General features: G+C 38.4%; 2 protein-coding genes across 8 annotated transcripts in view; both read right to left on the bottom strand.

Annotated features, from left to right (window-relative positions):
- Nucleotides 1–16,077, bottom strand: part of carnmt1 (carnosine N-methyltransferase 1) — a 52,335-nt gene extending 36,258 nt beyond the window's left edge. The window contains exons 1-3 of one of the 6 annotated variants that reach the window (XR_011355525.1): nt 10,886–11,967; nt 2,866–3,070; nt 805–971 (exon numbers count right to left, since the gene is read on the bottom strand). Coding sequence is in view for 5 of the 6 variants with exons in the window: in XM_069930665.1 (XP_069786766.1) it covers nt 805–971; nt 2,866–3,070; nt 10,886–11,256 (743 nt within the window). In the remaining variant the exon portion in view is untranslated. Of the gene's footprint in view, nt 1–804; nt 972–2,865; nt 3,071–10,885; nt 11,980–15,988 lie in introns of those variants that run through there. The other 5 variants (XM_069930691.1, XM_069930665.1, XM_069930683.1 and 2 more) reach the window with 5 other exon arrangements.
- LOC138760302 (nicotinamide riboside kinase 1-like) overlaps nt 2,995–21,962 on the bottom strand; it is an 87,436-nt gene continuing 68,468 nt past the window's right edge. The window contains exon 9 of one of the 2 annotated variants that reach the window (XM_069930726.1): nt 2,995–3,070. In XM_069930726.1, coding sequence (XP_069786827.1) covers nt 3,048–3,070 — 23 coding nt within the window. In that variant the 3' untranslated portion in view covers nt 2,995–3,047. Of the gene's footprint in view, nt 3,071–12,804; nt 21,018–21,962 lie in introns of those variants that run through there. The other variant, XM_069930717.1, reaches the window with a different exon arrangement.

Genomic DNA, 21,962 nt, shown 5'->3' with positions numbered 1-21,962 from the left:
ATAAACGTTAGTTACATATCTTTACCTCCTATGGATGCTCTATCACCTGCTGAGATCTTCCAGCATTTTTTGTGTTTTTTCTACAATTACAGCATCTGCAGATTTTTGCATTTCACTCCTTTCATAAATTCACTGATCCATTTTTATCAGCAAAATGGGTTATCTATTTGTACTGTTTAGACATATACTTTCTATTTACAAAATTACCAAGAAAACAAAATTAAATACATGATTATTTTTAGTTTGTTATAACATTAATAAAAACATAAAACAGCAATAATGCTAGCATAGAAAATTTGCTCCTTAACTTATAAATGTTGTCAGTTACTAATGAAGATGTTTTCTGTAATTTTACTTTGCATCCTAATTTTATTAATTTAAGTCAAGGAAATTAAAATTCTGGCAAAACATTTTGCCTGGTTGTTTATAATCTCCCTGGTCTCTTGGAGATAATAATTTTTGCTGGGTTGTAGATGCACCCCACCAAATACAGGTGTTCTTCAAAAGATAATGCAATATATAATAATTAGCTATTTAACCATTGCTGATCCAAATTTTGTCCTCAGTCTCTAGATACATGCACATTATAGTAAAGATCAATGCTTAGTTTTTCCCTTCTAAGGGCAGAGCTCAACCATACGACCTCACTGTTCTCATGGTTAAAATGAGTTAATTCAGTGTAAAACAGATTGAATATTTGTTACATTATACTGTATAGGATGCTGAGATGAAAATATTAATAAGACAAATAAAAGATATACATCTTGATTTCAAAGTTGAAGACATGTGAAACAATTAATATACCATTCATCTTGAGGGAACTGTTTTACGATTTCTTCAATTATTGGCTGATAACAAGCATCCCGCTCAGCCTTGCCATCTTCACTCCAATCTCTTACAAACTGCTTAATGGTAGACTTCAATTTGTCCATATCAAAGGTAGATGCTGGTTTTAATTGTTCCAGATCAGTCTGTTACATTTAAAAATAATTATTTATTACAAATGGGAGAAAGGGTCATAGAAACTAATAACACATCATGAAAGCCTGGTTTCCTGGCAATTTTGTTTCAGCTCATGTTGTCACTCCTATGGCTTGGGTTTTGTGCTTGGTACCAAAATGAATGAATTCTGAATGGCAATCTAGATTATTTATTGGATTGAGATTCAATCCAGTCTTCTAAGTAAATATAACAGATTTTGCAAGAGTATGGTTGGAAGAATAATGACAGTCTAAATAGTTACTCTACATACAATCACTTGATGCACATCATTTTAAATCTCTTGCTTTTAAAATTTTGCTCTACTGCACACATTTGCTGAAAATATGCATTACTTTCTAGTTCATTAATCACTTTAGATACTTTTATGAATCATGGTCTTAAGCAAAAGTAGTACAAAGCTTCAAGTCTTTCCTTGCCTTTCCTCACTCCAATAGGCAACCAATGAAAGCATCCTTTTCAATGCCAACAGGTTTGCTTTGTGGAGACCAAACCTGCATACACCTCGGTTCTTATAAACTTTTCGAAAGATTCATTATTGTACTCAAAATTTTATATTTTATCCATTTTTCATAGCAACTCCTACCCCAATAGCCTCATTTAAAAAAAAAACTTCAACTTAAGATAATGCTTTTAAATTAAACATGAACCTATCCTTCTCTGACAAACCCTCATTTCCCCTAGACTTTTACTTTACAAAATCTGACCCATTTATCAGGCAAGATACATAAGCATATATAAATAGTGAAATCATTATGTCAGCTTTCTGAATTGGCTGTAATACAGCAGCTCTACAGCTCAGTTAAACATGATACATCTAGAAATATGTAGCAAGGCTTGGTAACCCTCAGTTCCAAAGGAGTTCACAATTTAGCATCAGTGTAATTTGGTTAATTTTTTACATGATCCCAAGCAGGGATCCATAAGCCAAGTGCAACATTCTAATTATCATGCTTAGTTGAATTTGAACTCAACAGAACCTTACATTTTATAACTTAAAAAAATTAGTTCTATAAAATTTACTCAACAACATTTAGTGACATTGTTAGACTCAATATTGCTTCACTGAGTAATACTGCCTTCATAGTATTTAACTTAAAAGTCTTGTTAACTTAATTTTAGTTTGGATGACATCAATAAAATATATTATAAGGTCACGGACCCTCATGCTCTATATACAACAAAATTACAAAGGACAGGGATTACCATTTTAATATGGTACAATTACACTAACCAAATCAGGAATACCAAAACAAAATATTGCAAAAAGCAAACATTCTGAAATAAAATCAGGAAGAGATATGCTCAAAATGTCAGGGAGCATATGTGAGAAACACCATTAAAATTTCGGCTTAATGACCCTTCATTAAAACTTTTATTATTGTGAATTTTGAAAATAGGTCACTGTATGAAACATTAATTCGGTTTAGATGAATACTACATTGACCTGCTGAGTAATTCCAGTGTATTCTACTGTTATACTAAGATATTGCTTTTATTTTTCCAAGGATAAGATGAAAACAGTGCAGTAAAAGTCCTAAAATCCGGACTGCACAGGGACTGGGGTTGCTCTGGATTTTCGAGATTCCCAGGCAGTACTTTAAAATTCAAATTTGTGGAGAATAAAAAAGAGATGAACAGGTAAATGTTGATATTTATTAATGAAACATTTTTTCCAGATAAAAAAATTCTCAGGTGGTCCGGATTTTAAAAAAACCTTTACTGTACTGATAATGCATAAATGTACCTAGATCTTGATAGAAAACTGAAAGATTGACTGAATTGATTGATTGAACTGCAAACAATTCCAGTTATTTGGAGCAAACATGGAATGATTTTTTTCAAAAAGTTACACGTTTCTCTTACCTCCATGTCAATAAATCCATATTCCTTATTTTCAAACATATGATTGCAGTTGTTTATAATTTCTTTTAGGATTTCATAATTATGTTCAATACATTCTCTTAATTTTTTCACATGAGGAAGAAAATTAGGGAGCAACTTCCGATGAGCTACTGGAAGTGATTGGAATTGCTTTTCAGAACGAGTTACCCTCTCATGAGCATATATCCTGTAAAGTGAAATTGAATTAAAAAAAGCTGAAAGAACTTTGAACACATTTTCTCAGGCAAAATCAATGAACTTACATATGAAAGTCTTATATCCTACATCTTTAGTTTGCACTTTTAACAATTAAATTTTAACAAAATTGAAAACATAAAATGCTATAAATTCTATATTTGACATAAAAGTGGTTCAAGAAATTAAGCAATTTTTTAAAAATGCAAATGAAGCATTAATTAGTCTACACTAGATTTCATCATGAATTCCAAATATGTCATTGGCTGTCAGAATTAATGACTGGTTTCAGCCATCAACTTTGAAAGATATTTTTAAATTTAGACATACAGCACAGTAACAAGCCATTTTGGCACACAGGTGTGTGCCACCCAGTTCGATTTGAGTGGTGGGAGGAAACCGGAGCCCTGGGGAAAACTCGCACAGACTTGGTAAGAATGTACAAACTCCTTACAGACAGCGTGGGATTCAAACCCAAGTCTCAATTGCTGGTGCTGTGAAGGCATTGCGCTAAACTGCTACTCCACCCGTGCCACCCTGTAGGGAAATAGGTTCTGAAAGTATTACTGAAAAATATGAAATCTCACATTTTTGTCTAAAGAATAAAACAAAGAAGCAAGTGGGCACAAATCCAAAATAGGTACACGAACAGAGAGCTCTATGAATATATGTGCATATTTGTTAAAAGTGCGGAGAAATTGATTAAAATAAGCATACAAAGATCTTTATTTTCTAATAGAGGCCTAGAGCACATCAAGAAAGCTATGGTAAACTCTATAAAACAATGCCTTAGTTACAACTGAAGCAAAGGTTACAGTATAGGCAGTACATTTTAAGAAAGAAACACCTGCTATGGAGAATATGCAGAGGACAGGACAGATTGGATAGGTTGAAATTGTTTTCCTTGAAACAGAAGAAGCAAGGAGATCTAACAGAGGTATTTAAATTCTGAAGGGTATAAACAGAGTAGACAGAAAGTGTTAAAGATGAAAGCATGCAGATGCTGTGATTGTACTTTAGTATACAAAAGTGTAGCAGAAACTCAGAAGGTAATGCAGCATCCATAGGAAACAAAGGTAAATAACCAATGAGAGAGGGGGGAGGAGGAGAAGGACTAACAGAAACTGGAGGTTGATGTTAAATCCTATCTGGTTGGAGACCGCCCTGACAGAATATTTGTGAGTGGCCTAGCTTTGCCAGTGCACAAGGCCATAGACACCCATGTTGGTGTGGCAATGAGGCATGGAATTAAAATAGATGGCCATTGGAAGGTCCCCACTATTGTAGCAGGTAGAGCGAAGGTGCTCAATTAAATGATCTCCCAGTGTGCATCCAGCATCTTCTACATAGAGGAGGCCACAACCAGGGCATTGGATACAGTAGATGCCCCCCACAGATTCACAAGTCAAGTGTTGCTTCATTTGGGAGGACTGTTTGGAGCCCCGAATGATAATGAGAGAGGTTTTGGTGCAAGTGTAGCATTTCCTGTTGTCACAGGGGTAGGTACCAAGGGAGTGATTAGTGGGAACAGGTGAGTGACGAGGAAGTCATGGAGGGAATGGTCCATATGGAAAGCCAAGGGGAAGGTGTCTGATGGTGGCATCAAGTTGTAGGTGGTGGAAATTGCAAAGGATAATACGTTGGATGCGAAGGCTATTGAGATAATTGGTGAGGGCGAGGTGAATTCTGTCTTTGTTGCGTCTAGAGGCAGAGGTGGGAAGGGCAGACGTGTGAAAAATAGAGGAAGTGCGGGTAATGGCTAAGTTGATGGCTGTGCAGTGGAAGCCACATATTTTGAAGAACAAGGACATCTCAAATGATCTGGAATAGAAGATGTTCTGTGGTGGGATCACATTGTAGGTAGTGGAAACTGCAGAAAATCTAGACAACTATTGGACAAAGGGACCAAAAAATTGCAGGTACAGGTATTTACTAAATTTGATAAAGTAATAATATAGATCTAGGTCACTGTGGAGTATACAAGGCAAAATATTTATATCATATAATTGCTGTAATTTGGATTTTTCTCTTTGATAATAGAATTGATAACTAATAATAGAACCACCAGTACCAACCCCAAAAACTTCATGATAAATTAGTGGAAAATTTGCATGATTTTCAATTGCAAAGTTACGTTGGCTATATATTTTACATAGCCAATTATGTATTTTGGTTTAAGAATATACAGATAATTGTTCAGATTAATAACAATCACATTTGTGCACAGACGGTAGAAGATGCTAGTAACTATTGTAACCAGGGTAACTTAAATTAAATGAAATCTTCAAACAACATATTAAAATTTTGAGAAATACCAGAGTAAATGTTAAAACATAGAATCTTCTCACACGTCCTATGGCAACAAACAACTTCAAGATGTATCATTGAGGTAAGGCACTGAAACAAATACATCGTCAACCACAAGGTCAAATAACTTTTCTGTATAAAAACCCATCAAAAACAAAAAATAAAAATTTGCTCATCGCCCTGAATTTGATTTCTTCCAAACCATTTAATCCAATCCCATTTGTAATAGAAGCCCTTCTCCTAAATCTTGAGCCTTCCTTGCTCCAAAAAACTCCAACTTCTTTTGTAACTGAAACCTTTTTCTCACATTCACATTCTTCCTAACTCCTTCAGCTATTTCCAAAGTACCCAAAACTCTGTCACACTTAATATTTTATACAAGTTTAGCTTAACTCATTTTCAAATTCAAACAGAATCCTTTGAACTTAAACTTTGATGGAAAAAATGTCAACCACCTATTCAATGTATTCACGTTTTTCTAAAATTCTGCTACAGAAATATTACCGATAATAATGAAATGAAATCTGAATCCTTAGCCAAATGAAATTATATTTCATAATATTTACAATGAAGAGTAAATTTATTTCTGGAATTCAGCCACATGCTATTTCTAGAAGTTACAGTCTCCCTTGCACATTTCCATCGTAAAAACAAAAAGCATGTGCCTTTTGCTGAACAAAAATATGGGAGATAAATTTTGATGAGAGTATGCACATAAAACCAAAGGAATGTAAGGTTCATTGGTTGCTGTAAATTGGCCTGTTGGGTGGAAATTTGGTTGGGGGATTGGTAGGGGTGGAGGGGAGGATGCAAAGGGAATGTAGGCAGAATAAAATGAGATTAGTGTAAAGTAGTTCTTGACAATTGGCACTGACTTGGTGGGCCAACAGCCTATTTTTGTGCTCTATGACTATAATTACAAAAAGTGAACAATTATGCAAAAGTTACACAGCGACTGAAAATGAACCTATCAATGCAATAGAAACTACCATAATAATACGGAAGTGTATCAGCAATGATTGCAATTCAGTAATTAACTATACTGAGCATTCACCATTTAAACACATCAATATACTGGCTATCATGAATAATGGTTCTTGAATAAGTAGTTTGGCTAATATAATTCATAATTTCAGATTTACTATGGAAACATTATTGAGATAATGCTGATGAGATTTCAGGTTCAAAGCAAAAGAAGATGGCTTTGAAAACAGTATTCAACTTAAAAAGTTATTTTCTTGAATAAAACAAAAGAGCAAACATATCTAAGATGATATAAAGAAACATCATTTTATTGAAGTTTAAGATTCAGTATCATCGTTTAATTGGAGATGAGAGTTTACTTAATTGAAACATTTCAAATACTGAATGCATACTTAAAAATAAATACCAAAGAAATTTGGGAAAGGGACAATATTGAAAATAAAGCAGAGATGATAATGGTAACCTGTGTCTTTCTGCCACAAAATGAATAATCACAATATCATCTTATTACATGCTAAAGGCATTTTGAAAGAAAATAAATAAATCATTTTAATTGAAATATGCATTATAACATAAGCAACATAAGTATGATACAACATGAAGATCGAATGAATGTTAAAAACATCAAACTAGGTTTTGGCAATATTCTTGGAACAAATGCATAATGAACTACAGTTTCCTTAACATTTCCATTTTCAGCCACAACTTGTATCACTTTGAATATATAAGAGCAACACAAAACATTTCCACACAAAATCTTATAATCTTAAAACACAAGTTACAGAAGGCATCAGATCAGGTTCAACTGCTGAAAATTAAATTCACAGCAGCAATGAAAAATTGGCCATATTCTCCATTCACAGATGGATGGGGAAAAAAAGTGTTACAAAACTCAAAAGAATTCCAAACACTCCAGTGATCTTACCAAGCCTACCTTTCAACTTAAGCCATGCCATATCTCCCATGTATATTCAATTCATAATCAAAATGCAGGTCAGACAGTTGATTTAACCATGAAATATCAGCACTCTGCTGTTAATCCAGGTCAAGTGTTCCAATCATTCCTTAATGCACCTTAATGCATGAATCATGTTATGCCTTCACTCTAGACTCCAATTGTTACATTTTCAGTCATTCATGCCTATCACTTTAAATGGATTAAAACATTTGGAGAGTAGTCACGATTATAGGAAAGTAATGTGAATGCTTGACCAATGCAATTTATCAACCAAACCTTTCCTGTCTCACTCCAAGTAGGCTAACGTACAGGCCTTAAGTAATATCTTGCATCACTTCTTTCAATATTGCAGTTCCTTGTATTCTTTTGTTTGCAAAAGCGTGAGAAATTACGACTTTGTACCAGGTGTCTTTTGCTATTTAATCTCACCTAACACAGACCTCTTCGCCTCATCTTCTCTCGATCTCTGATATTTTTTTGTATTTAATTTTACAAAGCTTTATAAGGTTATTGATCCACATACACATCATGGAAAATTTATACTTCAAGATGCAGCTAACTGGGTCATCCTGGAACTTAAGTTTGATAAGACTGCTTTCCTGAACCACCCATTAAGGTATCACATTTCAAACCCTATCAATTCTATGATTATTTTTCTGCCTGCTCTAACCCTCTATCAATTATTTCAAATCAATGACACCCCCCGCCCCCCTATTTCCAAACCCTATGAGAAGGGATACATCCTTTCCATTTACTATTTAGTCCTGTTAATTTTATACACCTCAGTCTTATGTGCTCTAAAAATCCCACCATTCAGAGATTTTCTCAGTGAAAAATGCCACTGTTATTTCCTCCAAGCACTGATATCCTATCAGGAACGATGTGATTAGTATTCAAGCTGCGGTGTATCATCTGTAATTCTGCAATGAACCCCTGCTCTTGCTATTTTCTTCAGCAAATAAAAGCATTCCTTGTTTTTTTTTTAAAAAAACCCATCTCATTGACCTGTCCTGATATCTTTACAGATGTGTGGATATACATTTCAAGATCCTCCACATCCCTCAAAAACATCATTACATATTCTCTTGTCTTGCACCTCCCCAAATGCAGCACCTCAGATTTCTCTGATTTACCCAAATTGCTGTTTTCACTTTATTCCAGTCCACTTTGACCTGAGCTGTTTCTTCATCCATACATAATAGTGCCTAATCTGATCAGGATTTCCAGTATTTACTTTTATATTTTAATCTTCATTTTCCAGCTTTTTCCAATTCACAGTTAATACTTTGATGGGAGCACTTTCAATTTTAAAACCTATAAATTTGAATACATTCTCATGTTACTGATATGTTACAAAAACAGGACATTTTATATATCTTAACCATATAACCACTTACAGCACAGAACAGGCCAGTTCGGCCCTACTAGTACTGTCTCCAAAGAGGGCAGAGCTGCAAGAAGGGAATCTGATTTAATTGTCTTTCCTTCTTTTCTCAATTCTGTAAAAAAATTGTACTTTAAATGGATTAAAACATTTGGATATCTTATTAGATATTGTTTAGTTTACCTCCTGACATAAATATTTATTTTCAGACTGTTCTCCAAATAGCATTCTCCATTGTTATTTAATGTTATTTTCCAAAGTTGAATGAAAAATTTAGGGAACTTACCAAGAGTCTCATATGCAAGACATCCCCTTTATGAATATGACACAAATCAATTTCAAAGTTGGATACTATTGAGGCACATTATTCAAATAAATTCACTTCCCAGTCTTTTCATGATTTCTTGCCTCTAAATTTGTTATTTTATTGACATGTATTTTATTATTGGTATTTTATTGACCTTCTACATTGTCAATAAAATATACCATTCTACATTGATCTAGCAGTATCTTTTGGTTGCTTCCATCACGTTAAGGGAATATTAGAGAGAGAATTGGGCAGCACGGTTAGTGTAGCAGTTAGTGCAATGCCTTTACAGTGCCAGTGATCAAGACCAGGATTCGAATCCCGCGCTGTCTGTAAGGAGTTTATACATTCTCCTCGTGTGCACGTGGGTTTTCCCCAGTGGTTCCAGTTTCCTCCCACAGTTCAAAACATACCAGGTTAATTGAGTATTAATTAAGTTAATTGGCTATAAATTGGGCAGCATGGGCCGAAATGGCTATGTGTCTAGATTTAAATTTATGGGGTATGTAAAGAAAAATTATTTCCATTGATTGAACAATCTAGCAATTGAGGCAATGCCAAATGATTACACCTAAGTTTCTTAGGATTTCTGTAAACCCCCCCCCCCATATGCAGTCATATGTAGAATCTCAAAACTTCTTCCCCAAACTGGAAATGATGTGTGGTCAACTAAACGAGATCTATTGATTAGTTATAAAAAAAAATGAAAGGAAAATGGGAAATTATGCATGTTAAGTCATAGATCAGTCCTAAATAACTACAAGACAGGACCTCATCTTGCTTTTATGCTCTGAAAGATCTAGTTGTATCAGAGATCATCCATTGGCATTTTTTTAAAAAGTGCTCCATGACAAAAGATGCAGAACACAAGTTACAGAATTTTTGAAACAAGTTTGAATTGAGAGGCATTTAACTTAGGAAAATTTATGGTGAATGAGTACACAGAATGTATCAATGTTAACAGTCTGAAGGCCATCCATTCAGTGCTGCTATTCCATTCCTATACACTGTGTAAACACCATAAAGTAAAAATAAAATAGAACCCTGAAACATTAAAAAAGCAAAGAAACAATTGAAAATTATATATTTTATTTTTAAAACAGTTCAGTTATAAAAACATCAATATTCTAAATAACATACAAAGAGTTCCAAACTGGATCTCCTGGTTAAGACGTAATGGTGAGCACTGAAGTCAGACTTTTTTTTTATAAAAAGGGGATATATTAATTATTCTAAAAATCCCAAGTGCACTTATTATTAGCTCCATATTGGATAAAGCTCTATCCTAAAACTGCACAGGCAGCAGATAATGCAAACACCATTAAGGCTATACTGAAGTGACATCAAGAACTTGAAGAGTATTCCTTCCTTCTTTCCATCGACAATTCTTGTGGGAACCTAAGATTTTTCTGCCTTTCTTCCCCCCACCCCCCAGCAGAGGAATATATTAGATGCTTGTGGGGAGATAAACCATTAAGGGGCAAAATAAAAGCCCAAGGATGCTGGAGGAACTCAGCAGGTCTCGCAGCACCCACAGGAGACGAAGGTAACCAACATTCCGGGCTCGAGTCCTTCTTCAGTTTAAACCGTTGAGGAAATTATATTTCAAATCATGGCACCAAGTGCCCAACGACCTCGACATACTTGTGATGAGGGAAGTCGGCCAACCCTGAATTTAAGTAGTCCTAAACAGTTTTTTTTTAAAGGAAAAAAAGCCAAGTACATTCAGTTTCTAAACAATTTGATTGCCGGTACCAAAGTCAGTCAGGCCCTCAGACCATCACCTCCTAACCCGGAGCTCAGGCCTGAATTGGAATCATGTCCCTCCCACCCAGTCGACTGCCGGCTGTTTTATTCACAGGTTTACCTATAATATCTAAAAGCATTTATGATTTTCCAGAAGTGTTCTTTCTCCAGCCGCTCCTCCTCGTCCTCTTGCTGCTTTGGTTCTTCCTTTTCCTCCATGCAGCAGCGATGGTCCCGCTCGTTCTCCATCTTTTTCCTCACCGCTGGGGGAACCACGGCCCTCGCAACCGCACCGAGACCGAACATCGCACACTCGGCACAACGACCCCCTCCGGCTGGAGGAGGCGGCGAGCAACGGGCGAGACAGCGACACCTGCTGCTTGGAGGATTTCGGAGCTCCCGAGATGAGCGCAGAGCCAGGAGACGTCCCTTCTCCCAGTCAGAAGAAGCACAGCCACCAACGTGTAATTTATATATCTCAACCCAAACCATTAATTACTTGGTCATAAATTGGGCCTTTAAATATTAGGACTGAAAACAATTTAAATGTGCTGAAGAAAAGTTCCACGTGAAGCACCAAAGACAAGCAAGCTTCAATTCTGTGGAGATCATTATCTTTAGCAGCCCAGCAAGGGCAGCAGCCAATGCAGATAAATATGATTTTTATTCATGTGAGTAACAAAATTCATCAGTTCCAACCTTGTAGTTTATGGGTTCTCAATGGGGGTCCGACAGTATATATAAGTTCACCTCACATTTTAAACAAAATTGTTATGTAGTCAATAGGAGAAAAGTACAGAAGAAACCAAAACTTGACTGCTTCACAAGCCAAGGGGCCCATAAATTTAAGCTGAGTCCTCAGGGAAGTCATGGTGGAAAAAAAAAGGTTGAGTCCAGCTGGTTTGTGTGCTTATTCCGAGAAGCATTTAAAAAAGCTTGACACAAAATTACTAATTAAAGCCAAGGTGTTTGCTTTTGAGGATAAACCAGTTGATGAACTGATTAAAGACACATCAACGCTGGAGAAACTCACCTGGTCAAACAGTGCCTTTATGTAACAAAAAGGTAGAGATACATCACCAATGTTTCGGGCATGAGCCCTTCATCAAGATGTGGGAGAATATGAGAGATGTCAGAACAAAAGGGGGAAATGGGAGGGGGTTTGGTGAGGGTGGGAGATAATGGGTGGGGGGGGGAACAAGTCTAGGCTAGCTGGAGAGAGAAAGGAAGATAGAACTGGAATAACAAGGGGGGGGGGTGGGAAAGGCAAATGGAATGCAGTGAACTCAATGTTCAAGCCCTGGAGTTGGAGGATGCCCAGACAAAGAATGAGGTGTTGTTCCTCCAATCTGCGGGTGGTCAGGGTAGGGTAATGTGAAAGGCCATGGACAGACATGTGAGCTTGAGAGTGTGACACAGAATAAAAATGATTGGCTAAGGGGAGGTCGCTTTTGTTGTGGATCGAGAGGAGGTGCTGGGCGAAGCGTTACATGTGAGCATTCCACAAATTGATTGGAGGAACAATACCTCATTTTTCATCTGGGCACCCTCCAACTCCAGGGCATGAACAATGAGTTCACATCATTCCACTAATGAGCTTGTCTTTTTTTCTCCCCCCTCCCCTGCCCTTAACTAGTCATTCCAGTTCCTACTTCCTTTCTCTCTCTCCACCTAGCCTAGCCTCCTCTCCTCTCCCCTTCCTGCAGTCCTTTCCCTCTCCTCCACCTATCATCTCCCACCCTCACCACCCCCTCCCCCACCTTTTGTTCTGACATCTCCCCAACACCTTGATGAAGGGCTCAAGCCTAAAACATTAACTTTACCTTTGCTACATAAAGGTACAAAAACATACAAACTCCTTACAGACAGCATGGGATTCGAACCCAAGACCCAAACGCTGGCATTGTAACAGTGTTGCAGTAACTGCTACTCTAACCGTGCTGCACTGTCCATGCATTTCAACATTTGATAATGATCCCGCCACCTTGTTATACCACACCATTTTCCAAACTCGAACCAAAAGAAAACTCTGAACACTGATAAATAAAACTTCTTTTATTTTCATTTTGCAAATCAAGAGGAACCCAATTACAGAGAGAGAGCTGCAGCCCAGCAGCTATTTTCCCAAGTAAGTGAGCTCAGCATATAGGCTGAACATAATCTTTCTATAAGTAACTGAAAAGGAGAGTCCAGGTGGACAGCAGATCACCACTACCATAGCACATTCAGCACATATAAAGCATGAAATATGTCTCAACAAAGCCACACTCTTAACATAAAAGAGGTTGTTTTCTATTCCCTCCTGCCACCAAGACACAATGTCTCCTTTTCTTATCATGCCCCTTAGCTTGTTCACTCATTTTGTTTTATTGCTTAGCCAAGTAACTTTCCATTCACATAGTCCTTGCAAGACTTGTAAAAGCAGCACTAAAAACATGATACTTTCACACCTTCTTTCTCCTAAATTCCAACAAGTACAGGCCCAGCACCGCTAAATGATCCTGATTTGGAGAGGAATTCAATTAGTGGGTACTCATTGGCCTCATTACTGGGAGCTCCTCTACACTTTGCATTATCCAAAATTAATAGGCTGTGGTGCACTGTTAGCCAGAATCACACTCACACAAGGTAAAGACTGTCTTTGGCTTGGCTTCGCGGACGAAGATTTATACTGTACAACAGGCTTTAATCCACAAAGACTTCCACAGAGCCAGGCTGGCTGTAGCTGCAGTAACTCTGAGTGAGCTTCGGGAGGCTGGCACAGGCTTATAGCCCGGAGGATGATTGACACCCGACCGGGTGGGGCTTGATCCCTTCAGGCTGACCAATTGACAGCCGGCCAGGTGTTGTCCTGTCCCCTTACACTCCTGCAGGTACAGAGGTTTCCCCCTGCAGTAGGCTGGTGATGCACCATCACATAGGCAAGATCTTAACCCAGTTCTTAACCATACAATAAGAATTTGATTCCAGTTTTGTAAATTTTTGGGGTTTAATAATTTTGTTTTATCTAGTAAAATACATCTTAATTTATTTTTTAAAGCATCATTGATTGATCAGGTGCTTTTAAAATGGAAAACTATTTGCAGAAGACTATTCATTATCTTTCAATGAGTTACCAGACAAATATAATTTGAGCTAGGCATAATTTTGTAGGTATTTGCAAATTAAATTCTTTCTGCGTACTTTTCTTTCAAACTATCTGTCATGATAATGAATATGCATGAGATGTATTTACCTGACCGGAAGTCACATGGTATGAGAGAGAGAGAAGAGCGGGAAATGGAGGAACAATGAAAACTGGAGAATAAAGACACGGAGATGTTTAACTGGTAAAACCTGCGTTATTAGTGTTATTAACTTCACATTTCGGGCCACAAATGTGACATTGGCGACGAGGATTAAAACAACAACATTTTGGAACTTCAATGTGATAGGAATTTTGATCTTTGATTCGGTGCCTTTGGGCTGAAAAAAGTTTCCTCATGGCAGGCGCAGAAGCTGACTTTCTAACACTTCGAGGTGTTCCTCATTTTGACACAACGGGTGATGCAGGCACTGTAAGTGTGAAGTGGAAGGCATGGCTGGAAGAATTTGAAGCCTACGCCGACAGTCGTGGCCTATTTCTCGATAGCGGTACGGTGGAACAAAAAGCGCAGAGGAGGGCGTTACTTCTTTTCACCACAGGACCCGCAGTTCGGGAAACTTTTAAGACACTTTTGAATACAGGAAGGAAGGATGAATACCAGAAAGCGGTCGATGCATTGAATGCACACTATGTAGTGACACCGAATGCTACATTTCAATGCCATTTGTTTCGGAGAACGAAACAAGAAGATGGACAAACAATTGCTCAGTACGTGACAAGATTGCGCCAGCTGGCTGTTGGATGAAATTACATGGCAGCTGATTTGGACAACCAATTATTGGATCAAGTCGTGCAGCACTGCAGATCAGACAAGCTCAGGAGACGTCTGCTGGAAAAAGGGAGTGAGTTGAAGCTCACCGATGCTTTAGCCATTGCTGCTGCATTAGAGGCTGTTGAGGGGCAATTTCATACCATGACCCTGAAGGACAACTCAAGCCAGCAAGTTAAGAGGCTCTCGCATCGCCATAACCAGCCAAGATATACGTTGACACATGACGTGGAGTGTTATCGATGTGGAAACAGAGGTCATTTTGGAAAAGACCCATGCTGCCCAGCAAAAGGCAAAGTTTGCAGAAAGTGCGGAGGTAAGGACCACTTTGCAAAGAAGTGCAAAAGCAAGTCCAATGCAGACCAGAAGGGGAAGAGCACAGCTTCCAAAGGCAAAGCTTGGGGGAAAGGAAAGTATCCTGGAAAGAAAGACACTATTTGCCATATAGACAGTGACCCAGAAAGTGACGATGATGATGATAACCAGGATGGACAGAGATATTATCAATTTACATTGAATGATGTACATCATGAGAAGGTCCCAGTGATCTTTGGTGGTGTGACAGTTCAGGTCATTGTAGACTCAGGCAGTGACAGTAATGTAATTGATCGACATTTATGGGAGAAATTGAAAAGGAAAAAGTTCATCTGTGCCTCAAAGAAGTGCTCCAAGAAACTGTATCCATACACAGCAACCAAGCCATTGCAGACCATTGGATGTTTTACTGCAACTGTTGAAGCTGGTGATAAGTACACCAAAGCAGAGTTTGTTGTCATAGACGAGAGGGGAGAACCATTGCTGAGTAGACGCACAGCGCAAGACCTGGCAATACTTCATACTTCAGCTTGTGTCAATTCAGTTCATCATACGAGGATATGAAGCAAGAATTCCCCGCAGTCTTCCAAGGAGTAGGAAAGCTGAAAGGTCGACAACTAAAGCTAGCGGTAGACAAAACGGTCAAACCCAAGGCGCAACCAGTGCGCAGAACTCCATTTGGACTTCGTGGGAAAGTTGAAGCCAAAATTAAAGAGTTGATCGCGCAAGACATTATTGAACCTGTGGAACATTCGACACAATGGGTCAGCCCAGTAGTGATTGTGCCCAAACCAAATGGTGACATAAGACTGTGTGTTGATATGAGGATGGCCAATGAAGCTATAATTCGAGAATGACACCGTATACCAACAGTGGAGGAAATACTTCAGGAGTTAACTACCAGTAAGATATTCTCAAAAATTGATTTAAAATGGGGCTATCATCAATTAGAGCTGGACCCAGAATCCCGAGACGTAACAACATTTGTGACTCACTGTGGATTGTACCGATACAAGAGACTATCATTCGGCATTAATGCAGCTTCTGAGATCTACCAGTATGAAATCCATCGAGTGATTCAAGGCATTCCTGGAGTTGCCAACATTTCTGACGACATCATAGTCCATGCACCTACAAAGGAAGAGCATGACAGACGGTTGAGGCGTGTACTATCTAGACTACAGGAGGCAGGCCTTACCGTGAATGGAAACAATTGCCAGTTCGGTGTGTCAGAAATGGACTTCATGGGACACAGACTTACACGGGAAGGACTAAACCCAGCAGAGGCCAAGGTGAAGGCTATTGCAGATGCACGTGGACCCCAGAACGAAACGGAGGTGAGGAGTTTCCTGGGATTGGTCAATTATTGCGCAAAGTTCATCCCTAACTTTGCCTCAGTGGCAGAACCACTAAGGAAACTAACCAGGAAAGGTGTACCATTTCATTTTGGATCGGAGCAGAAGAAAGCGTTCACAACGCTGAAACAAAGTCTGACAGATGCTGATACTCTTGGATATTATGATCCGGCTGCACCAACCAAAGTCATAGCGGATGCTAGTCCCGTTGGTTTAGGAGCCGTGTTGGTCCAGATGCATGATGTAGAACCAAGAATTATTGCCTACGCCAGCAGATCGTTGTCAGATGTGGAAAGAAGATATTCTCAGACAGAGAAAGAAGCACTCGGACTTGTATGGGCCTGTGAGAGGTTCCATGCATATTTGTATGGCATTGAATTTGAACTCATCACAGATCATAAGCCATTAGAGGTGATCTATGCCGCTAGATCCAAACCGTGTGCCAGAATAGAGCGATGGGTACTCTGACTCCAACCCTACAAATATAAAGTAGTTCACATTGCTGGGAAAGCAAACAGAAGCAGAGAGCTTTGTACGCTTCGTAGCTATTCAGTCGACACCGAAAGCTGTGACCATGAAGGAAGTCGAGAGAGAGTCCGAACATGACCCAGAACTCATGGAAGTGAGAGAATGTATCCAGAGTGGACAATGGGACAAATGTACTCACAAGGCTTACATTCCCATTAGAGATGAACTTTGTTGCATCAGACAGTGTGTATTGAGAGGTTGTAGATTGGTGATACCACAGAGGTTGAGACCGAAGATCATATCCTTAGCTCATGAAGGACACCTAGGTATTGTTGGTACCAAGCAAAACCTCAGGAGTAAAGTATGGTGGCCAGGTTGTGATAAAGACGCAGAGAAATTCGTCAAAACTTGCCATGGATGTCAAATCACAAGTAGGAGTAATCCTCCAGAGCCGATCCAGAGTACACAACTCCCGACAGGACCGTGGATCGACGTAGCTGTTGATTTTCTTGGACCTTTACCGACTGGTGAATCAATCATGGTAGTGATAGATTACTACAGCAGATGCTATGAGTGCACTGTGATGAGGTCCACGACCACTGAAAAAAACAATACAAGCATTAGCAGAGATCTTCGCAAGATATGGATTGCCTGTTATGTTATACTCTGACAATGGTCCACAATTCATTTCAGAGACATTTGCTGAATACATGAGGACCACAGGTATCCACCATCATAAAGTAACTCCGAAATGGCCGCAAGCCAACAGGGAAGTAGAGAGACAAAATCAGTCCATTGAAAAACGATTACGGATCGCTCACGCAGAAGGACAAAATTGGCGAGAAGCATTGCTATCTTATGTGGCTGTCTATCGGGCAACGCCTCATGTAACCACAGGAAAAAGTCCTGCAGAAGCATTTTTTGGGAGAAAAATCCGCACAAAAATGCATGAAATAAAGGAAATCTGGGACGACCAGGAGATGAGGGACCACGATGCTGAAAAGAAAGGAGCAGCAAAGCTGTACACAGATTCGAGAAGTGGAGCCAGGTACTCAGACATCATGCCTGGAGATAATGTTCTGGTGAGGCATGAGAATGGTGGTAAGCTAGACACACCTTATTACCATTAACCCTACACTGTCGTATCCAGAAGTGGCAGTATGATAACAGTCAAGTCTCCGGCTGGAGTCCTGTACAAAAGAAATGTGTCAGGTGTAAAAAGGTACCAATCCAGAGAGACATCGAGCGAGGTGGTTGAAAGTCCAATACGAGATGCTCAACCTGAGAGACCAGATGATGTTCCCGAGGCGGTTACCAGCATTCCTGATGAAGTGACTAGAGTGCCAGAAGCACCTGAGGCCGTGGTGAGCAGTGTTTCCGACGCTGAGAGTGAACAACCGAGTAGCGACGATAGTATTGCAGGAAGGCCGAAACGACACAGGAAACTGCCTAAACGATACGAAGACTTTGTGCCGTACTTCTAATTGTGCCTGCATTATCACAAAAGGGAAAGTTTGTGACAGTTGGAATGATAAAAGAACATTGGGACAGTGATTTGATCATATATCATAAAGTGCGTTTATGAGTGCTGTATGAAGTACATTTTGTTTAGTTGAGTTATTGTATTACAGTTAGTTACAACATGTTCATGTTACATTGTGTGTAGAAGGAGTTTGAACTTGTTTGTTTGTTAGACATTGTTGGTTCCGAGGGATATTGATAAGGTGACGGTGTTTACATTTCAACATTAAGGTGTAAAGTTTATTTCTGGTAAAAGGAGGGATGTCATGATAATGAATATGCATGAGATGTATTCACCTGACTGGAAGTCACATGGTATGAGAGAGAGAGAGAGAGAAGAGCGCGAAATGGAGGAACAATGAAAACTGGAGAAACAATGAAAACTGGAGAATAAAGACACGGAGATGTTTAACTGGTAAAACCTGCATTATTAGTGTTATTAACTTCACATTTCGGTCCACTAATGTGACACTATCCTTCTGCTTACCTGCTTAATATGATAGACAACCTTTTTCAGGTGTATCCACTTCAAAAGGGTTAATAGCTACAATATATAGTTGGTTACTTAACTTGTGACTGATATCCAACAATAAAATTAAAGGTTGTTGGGAACTGGAATTTCAAGAATTGCTTCCGGATGATCAATGGGATCATATTTTTTGACTAGTAAATACTTCATCAATTTGTGCCCGTCATTCCTTGATTCAGTTCAAGGTGGTATATCAGGCACATATGTCTAAAGATAAGTAGGTCTGTATTTTTCCCAATGTAAACCCTACTTATGATTGGTGAAAAGTTGAGGTAGCAACTTTAACTCCTCTGTTCTGATCATGTTCAAAACTACATAATTTCTGGAAAGGTATCTTTGAAATCCTAACTAAAGTTCTAGGATTAGAATTACAACCAAATCTATTCACAGCTATTTTTGGAATCATACCAATGGAGACTGGGCATATGCCTGTTTCATTAGCCAGAAAAGCCATGACTCAAATGGGAGGATCCTAACCCACCTACTCTACTTCAATGGCTCTCTGCTGTCATATCAAGTTTAAGTTTGGAGAAAATTAGAAGTTGGATATTTGATACAGTTTTAAATTTTAAGAAGTTTGGCGACCATTTAGTCGACAGTTTTAAGAATCATAATTTTATGCTGGATTCTCTCCTAGTTCCTTATGGCAAATTTGGTTTTAACCAGGAAACCATTTGTTTTTCTACTTTACTTTCAGAATGGACTGTCCAGTCCCTCTTCTTTTTTAATAAGTTAAAGGGTATCTTGTAACAAAAATTCTTTTATAAAATATCTCTTTTCTTTTGGTTTTACAAGAGAAGAAATTTATGGTTAATATATATTGGTTAAATACTAATATGTTCTTTTTATTATACACTTGTAAATACATGAATGTAATGTAACTCTCCTCTTGTATATATGTATATATGTTTGATATAACGCAATAAACAGATTGAAAAACAAGAAACTCAGCTGGTCAAACTGTGTCCTTTATGTAGCAAAGGTAAAAATACATAACCGACCTTTCGGGCTTGTATTTTTACCTTTACTACATAAAGGAGACTGTTTGACCAGCTGAGTTTCTCCAGAATTTTAGGTTAAACGTAAATTTACGGTTAATTCACAGATAAAAGGTTAACATAGAACAGTAGTACCGTACCGTACAGGGTTTTCAGCCTACTCCTCAACAATCTAACTTAGTGGTTCTCAACCTTTATCTTTACACTCACGTACCCCTTTAAGTATTCCCTATGGCATAGGAGCTCTGTGATTATAAGGGATTGCTTAAAGTGGTATGTGGGTGGAAAGTAAAAAGTTTGAAAACCACTGTTTTAATTGTACCTAATTGACTCATTATGTGCATACCAAAGGAAATGGGCCAATGACAATTTTTCTTAAGCAAAGTATTTCAGTAACAATTGGATCTAGAGCTGTGATTCTCAACCTCCCTTCCCACTCACATACCACCTTAAGTAATCCCTTATTAATCACAGAGCACCTATGGCATAAGGATTCTTAAAGTGGTATGTGAGTGGAAAGAAAAAGGTTGAGAACCACTGATCTAACCGTTCCCTCTCCCATAGCCCATAACCCTCCATTTTCCTTACATACATGTACCTATCTACAAGTCTTTTCAATGTCCCCATTGTACCAGCCTCAACCATCACCCCCAGCAATATACTGTATTCCAGGCATCCACCACTCTCTAAGAAAACACCTTCCTATGATATCGCCCCTAAAATTTCCTCCACAGATGTCCTCTAGTATTGGCCAATGCCACCCGAGGGGAAAAAAAAACAATGTTCTAAGTTTATCAAGAAATTTAATGTAAATTCAAATTGGTTGGAGAAGGAAATTTAATATTATAATCTATTCCACTAAATCCTACTCAGCTAGTAAAATAAACATGCAGGTTGATATAAAGTAATATCATTTGGCGACCATTTAGTCGTCAGGGAATTGCCATGATTAATGCTGGCAGCAATAAAATATATTATTGTATGAGAGATGAGAAAGCAGAAATTAAACTTTTGAGGATAGAATGTCTTAGCTTTGGTTCTGGGCATTCCAAAGGAGTCCATGCATTTTTACATCATTTCTTTGAGATGAAGGGAGTTCAGTATTGAAAGCCATTTTCACTGGAATTGTTTGCAACAATAGTCAGCCAACTGCCTGTAAGAGACAACCATTATAATTATTCACATTCCCAACTTTTGTACTGTCTTCATTACTACCCTTTTCACCAGTGTTGCAATTTATAGGGATTTATGGACTGCCACCCCAAGCACCGCCTGTTCCATCAACATTCCTTAGCACTCCATCACTTACTATATGTGACCTACCCATTTGACTTACCAGGTGTTTTACTCAGAACCTCACATTTTTGCTGGGACATAATTCCAGCTACCAATACTCTGATCATCTTTTAAAAAAAATTAGAATTTAACTTCAATTTGGCCTGAAGATTCCATGCCGCCCAAATTACACCCTATTAACCTACACCTCGGTATGTTTTTTTTTGAAGGGTGGGAGGAAACCTGAGCACCCAGAGAAAACCCACATAGACATGGGGAGAACATACAAACTCCTTACAGACAGCATGGGATTCGAACCCAGGTCCGGTCCTGATTGCTGCTGCTGTAGAGATATTGTGCTAACTGCCACACCAACCATGTGTAGTTTCTATTTAGTTTATTTTCTGCTGTGCCCTGAGACAACCTTTTCAATTTCTAGAACAAATTAACTTACAATCCCCAGTACATTTCGAACAGTGGGAGGAAACTGGAGCCCCCAGGGAAAACCCACGTGGAAACAGGGAAAATGACCCAACTCCTTCCAGAATCCACGGTATTCGAATCCCAATCCCAATATTTGGCACTGTAACAGTGTTGCGCTAACCATTATACTAACAGCACTGCCCATAATCCTACCTTGCCAAGGATATTCCATGTTCTTTTTTAAATTCTCCTAATTCCTTAAACTCTCTCCTACATCATCTTTCTTCCTCAAAAGACTCAATTGTTCAGTTGCCAAAACATGTTATGCTTCATGTTTTTCCTGATCAAAAGGGCATGTAAAAGGTTTTCAACACTTGTTAATTTAGTTATTGTCACATAT

Source organism: Narcine bancroftii, chromosome 1, assembly GCF_036971445.1.
Source record: "Narcine bancroftii isolate sNarBan1 chromosome 1, sNarBan1.hap1, whole genome shotgun sequence".
NCBI lineage: Eukaryota > Metazoa > Chordata > Chondrichthyes > Torpediniformes > Narcinidae > Narcine > Narcine bancroftii.
Note: the sequence above shows the minus strand (reverse complement) of the source record. Positions and strands in the feature narration are given on the sequence as shown.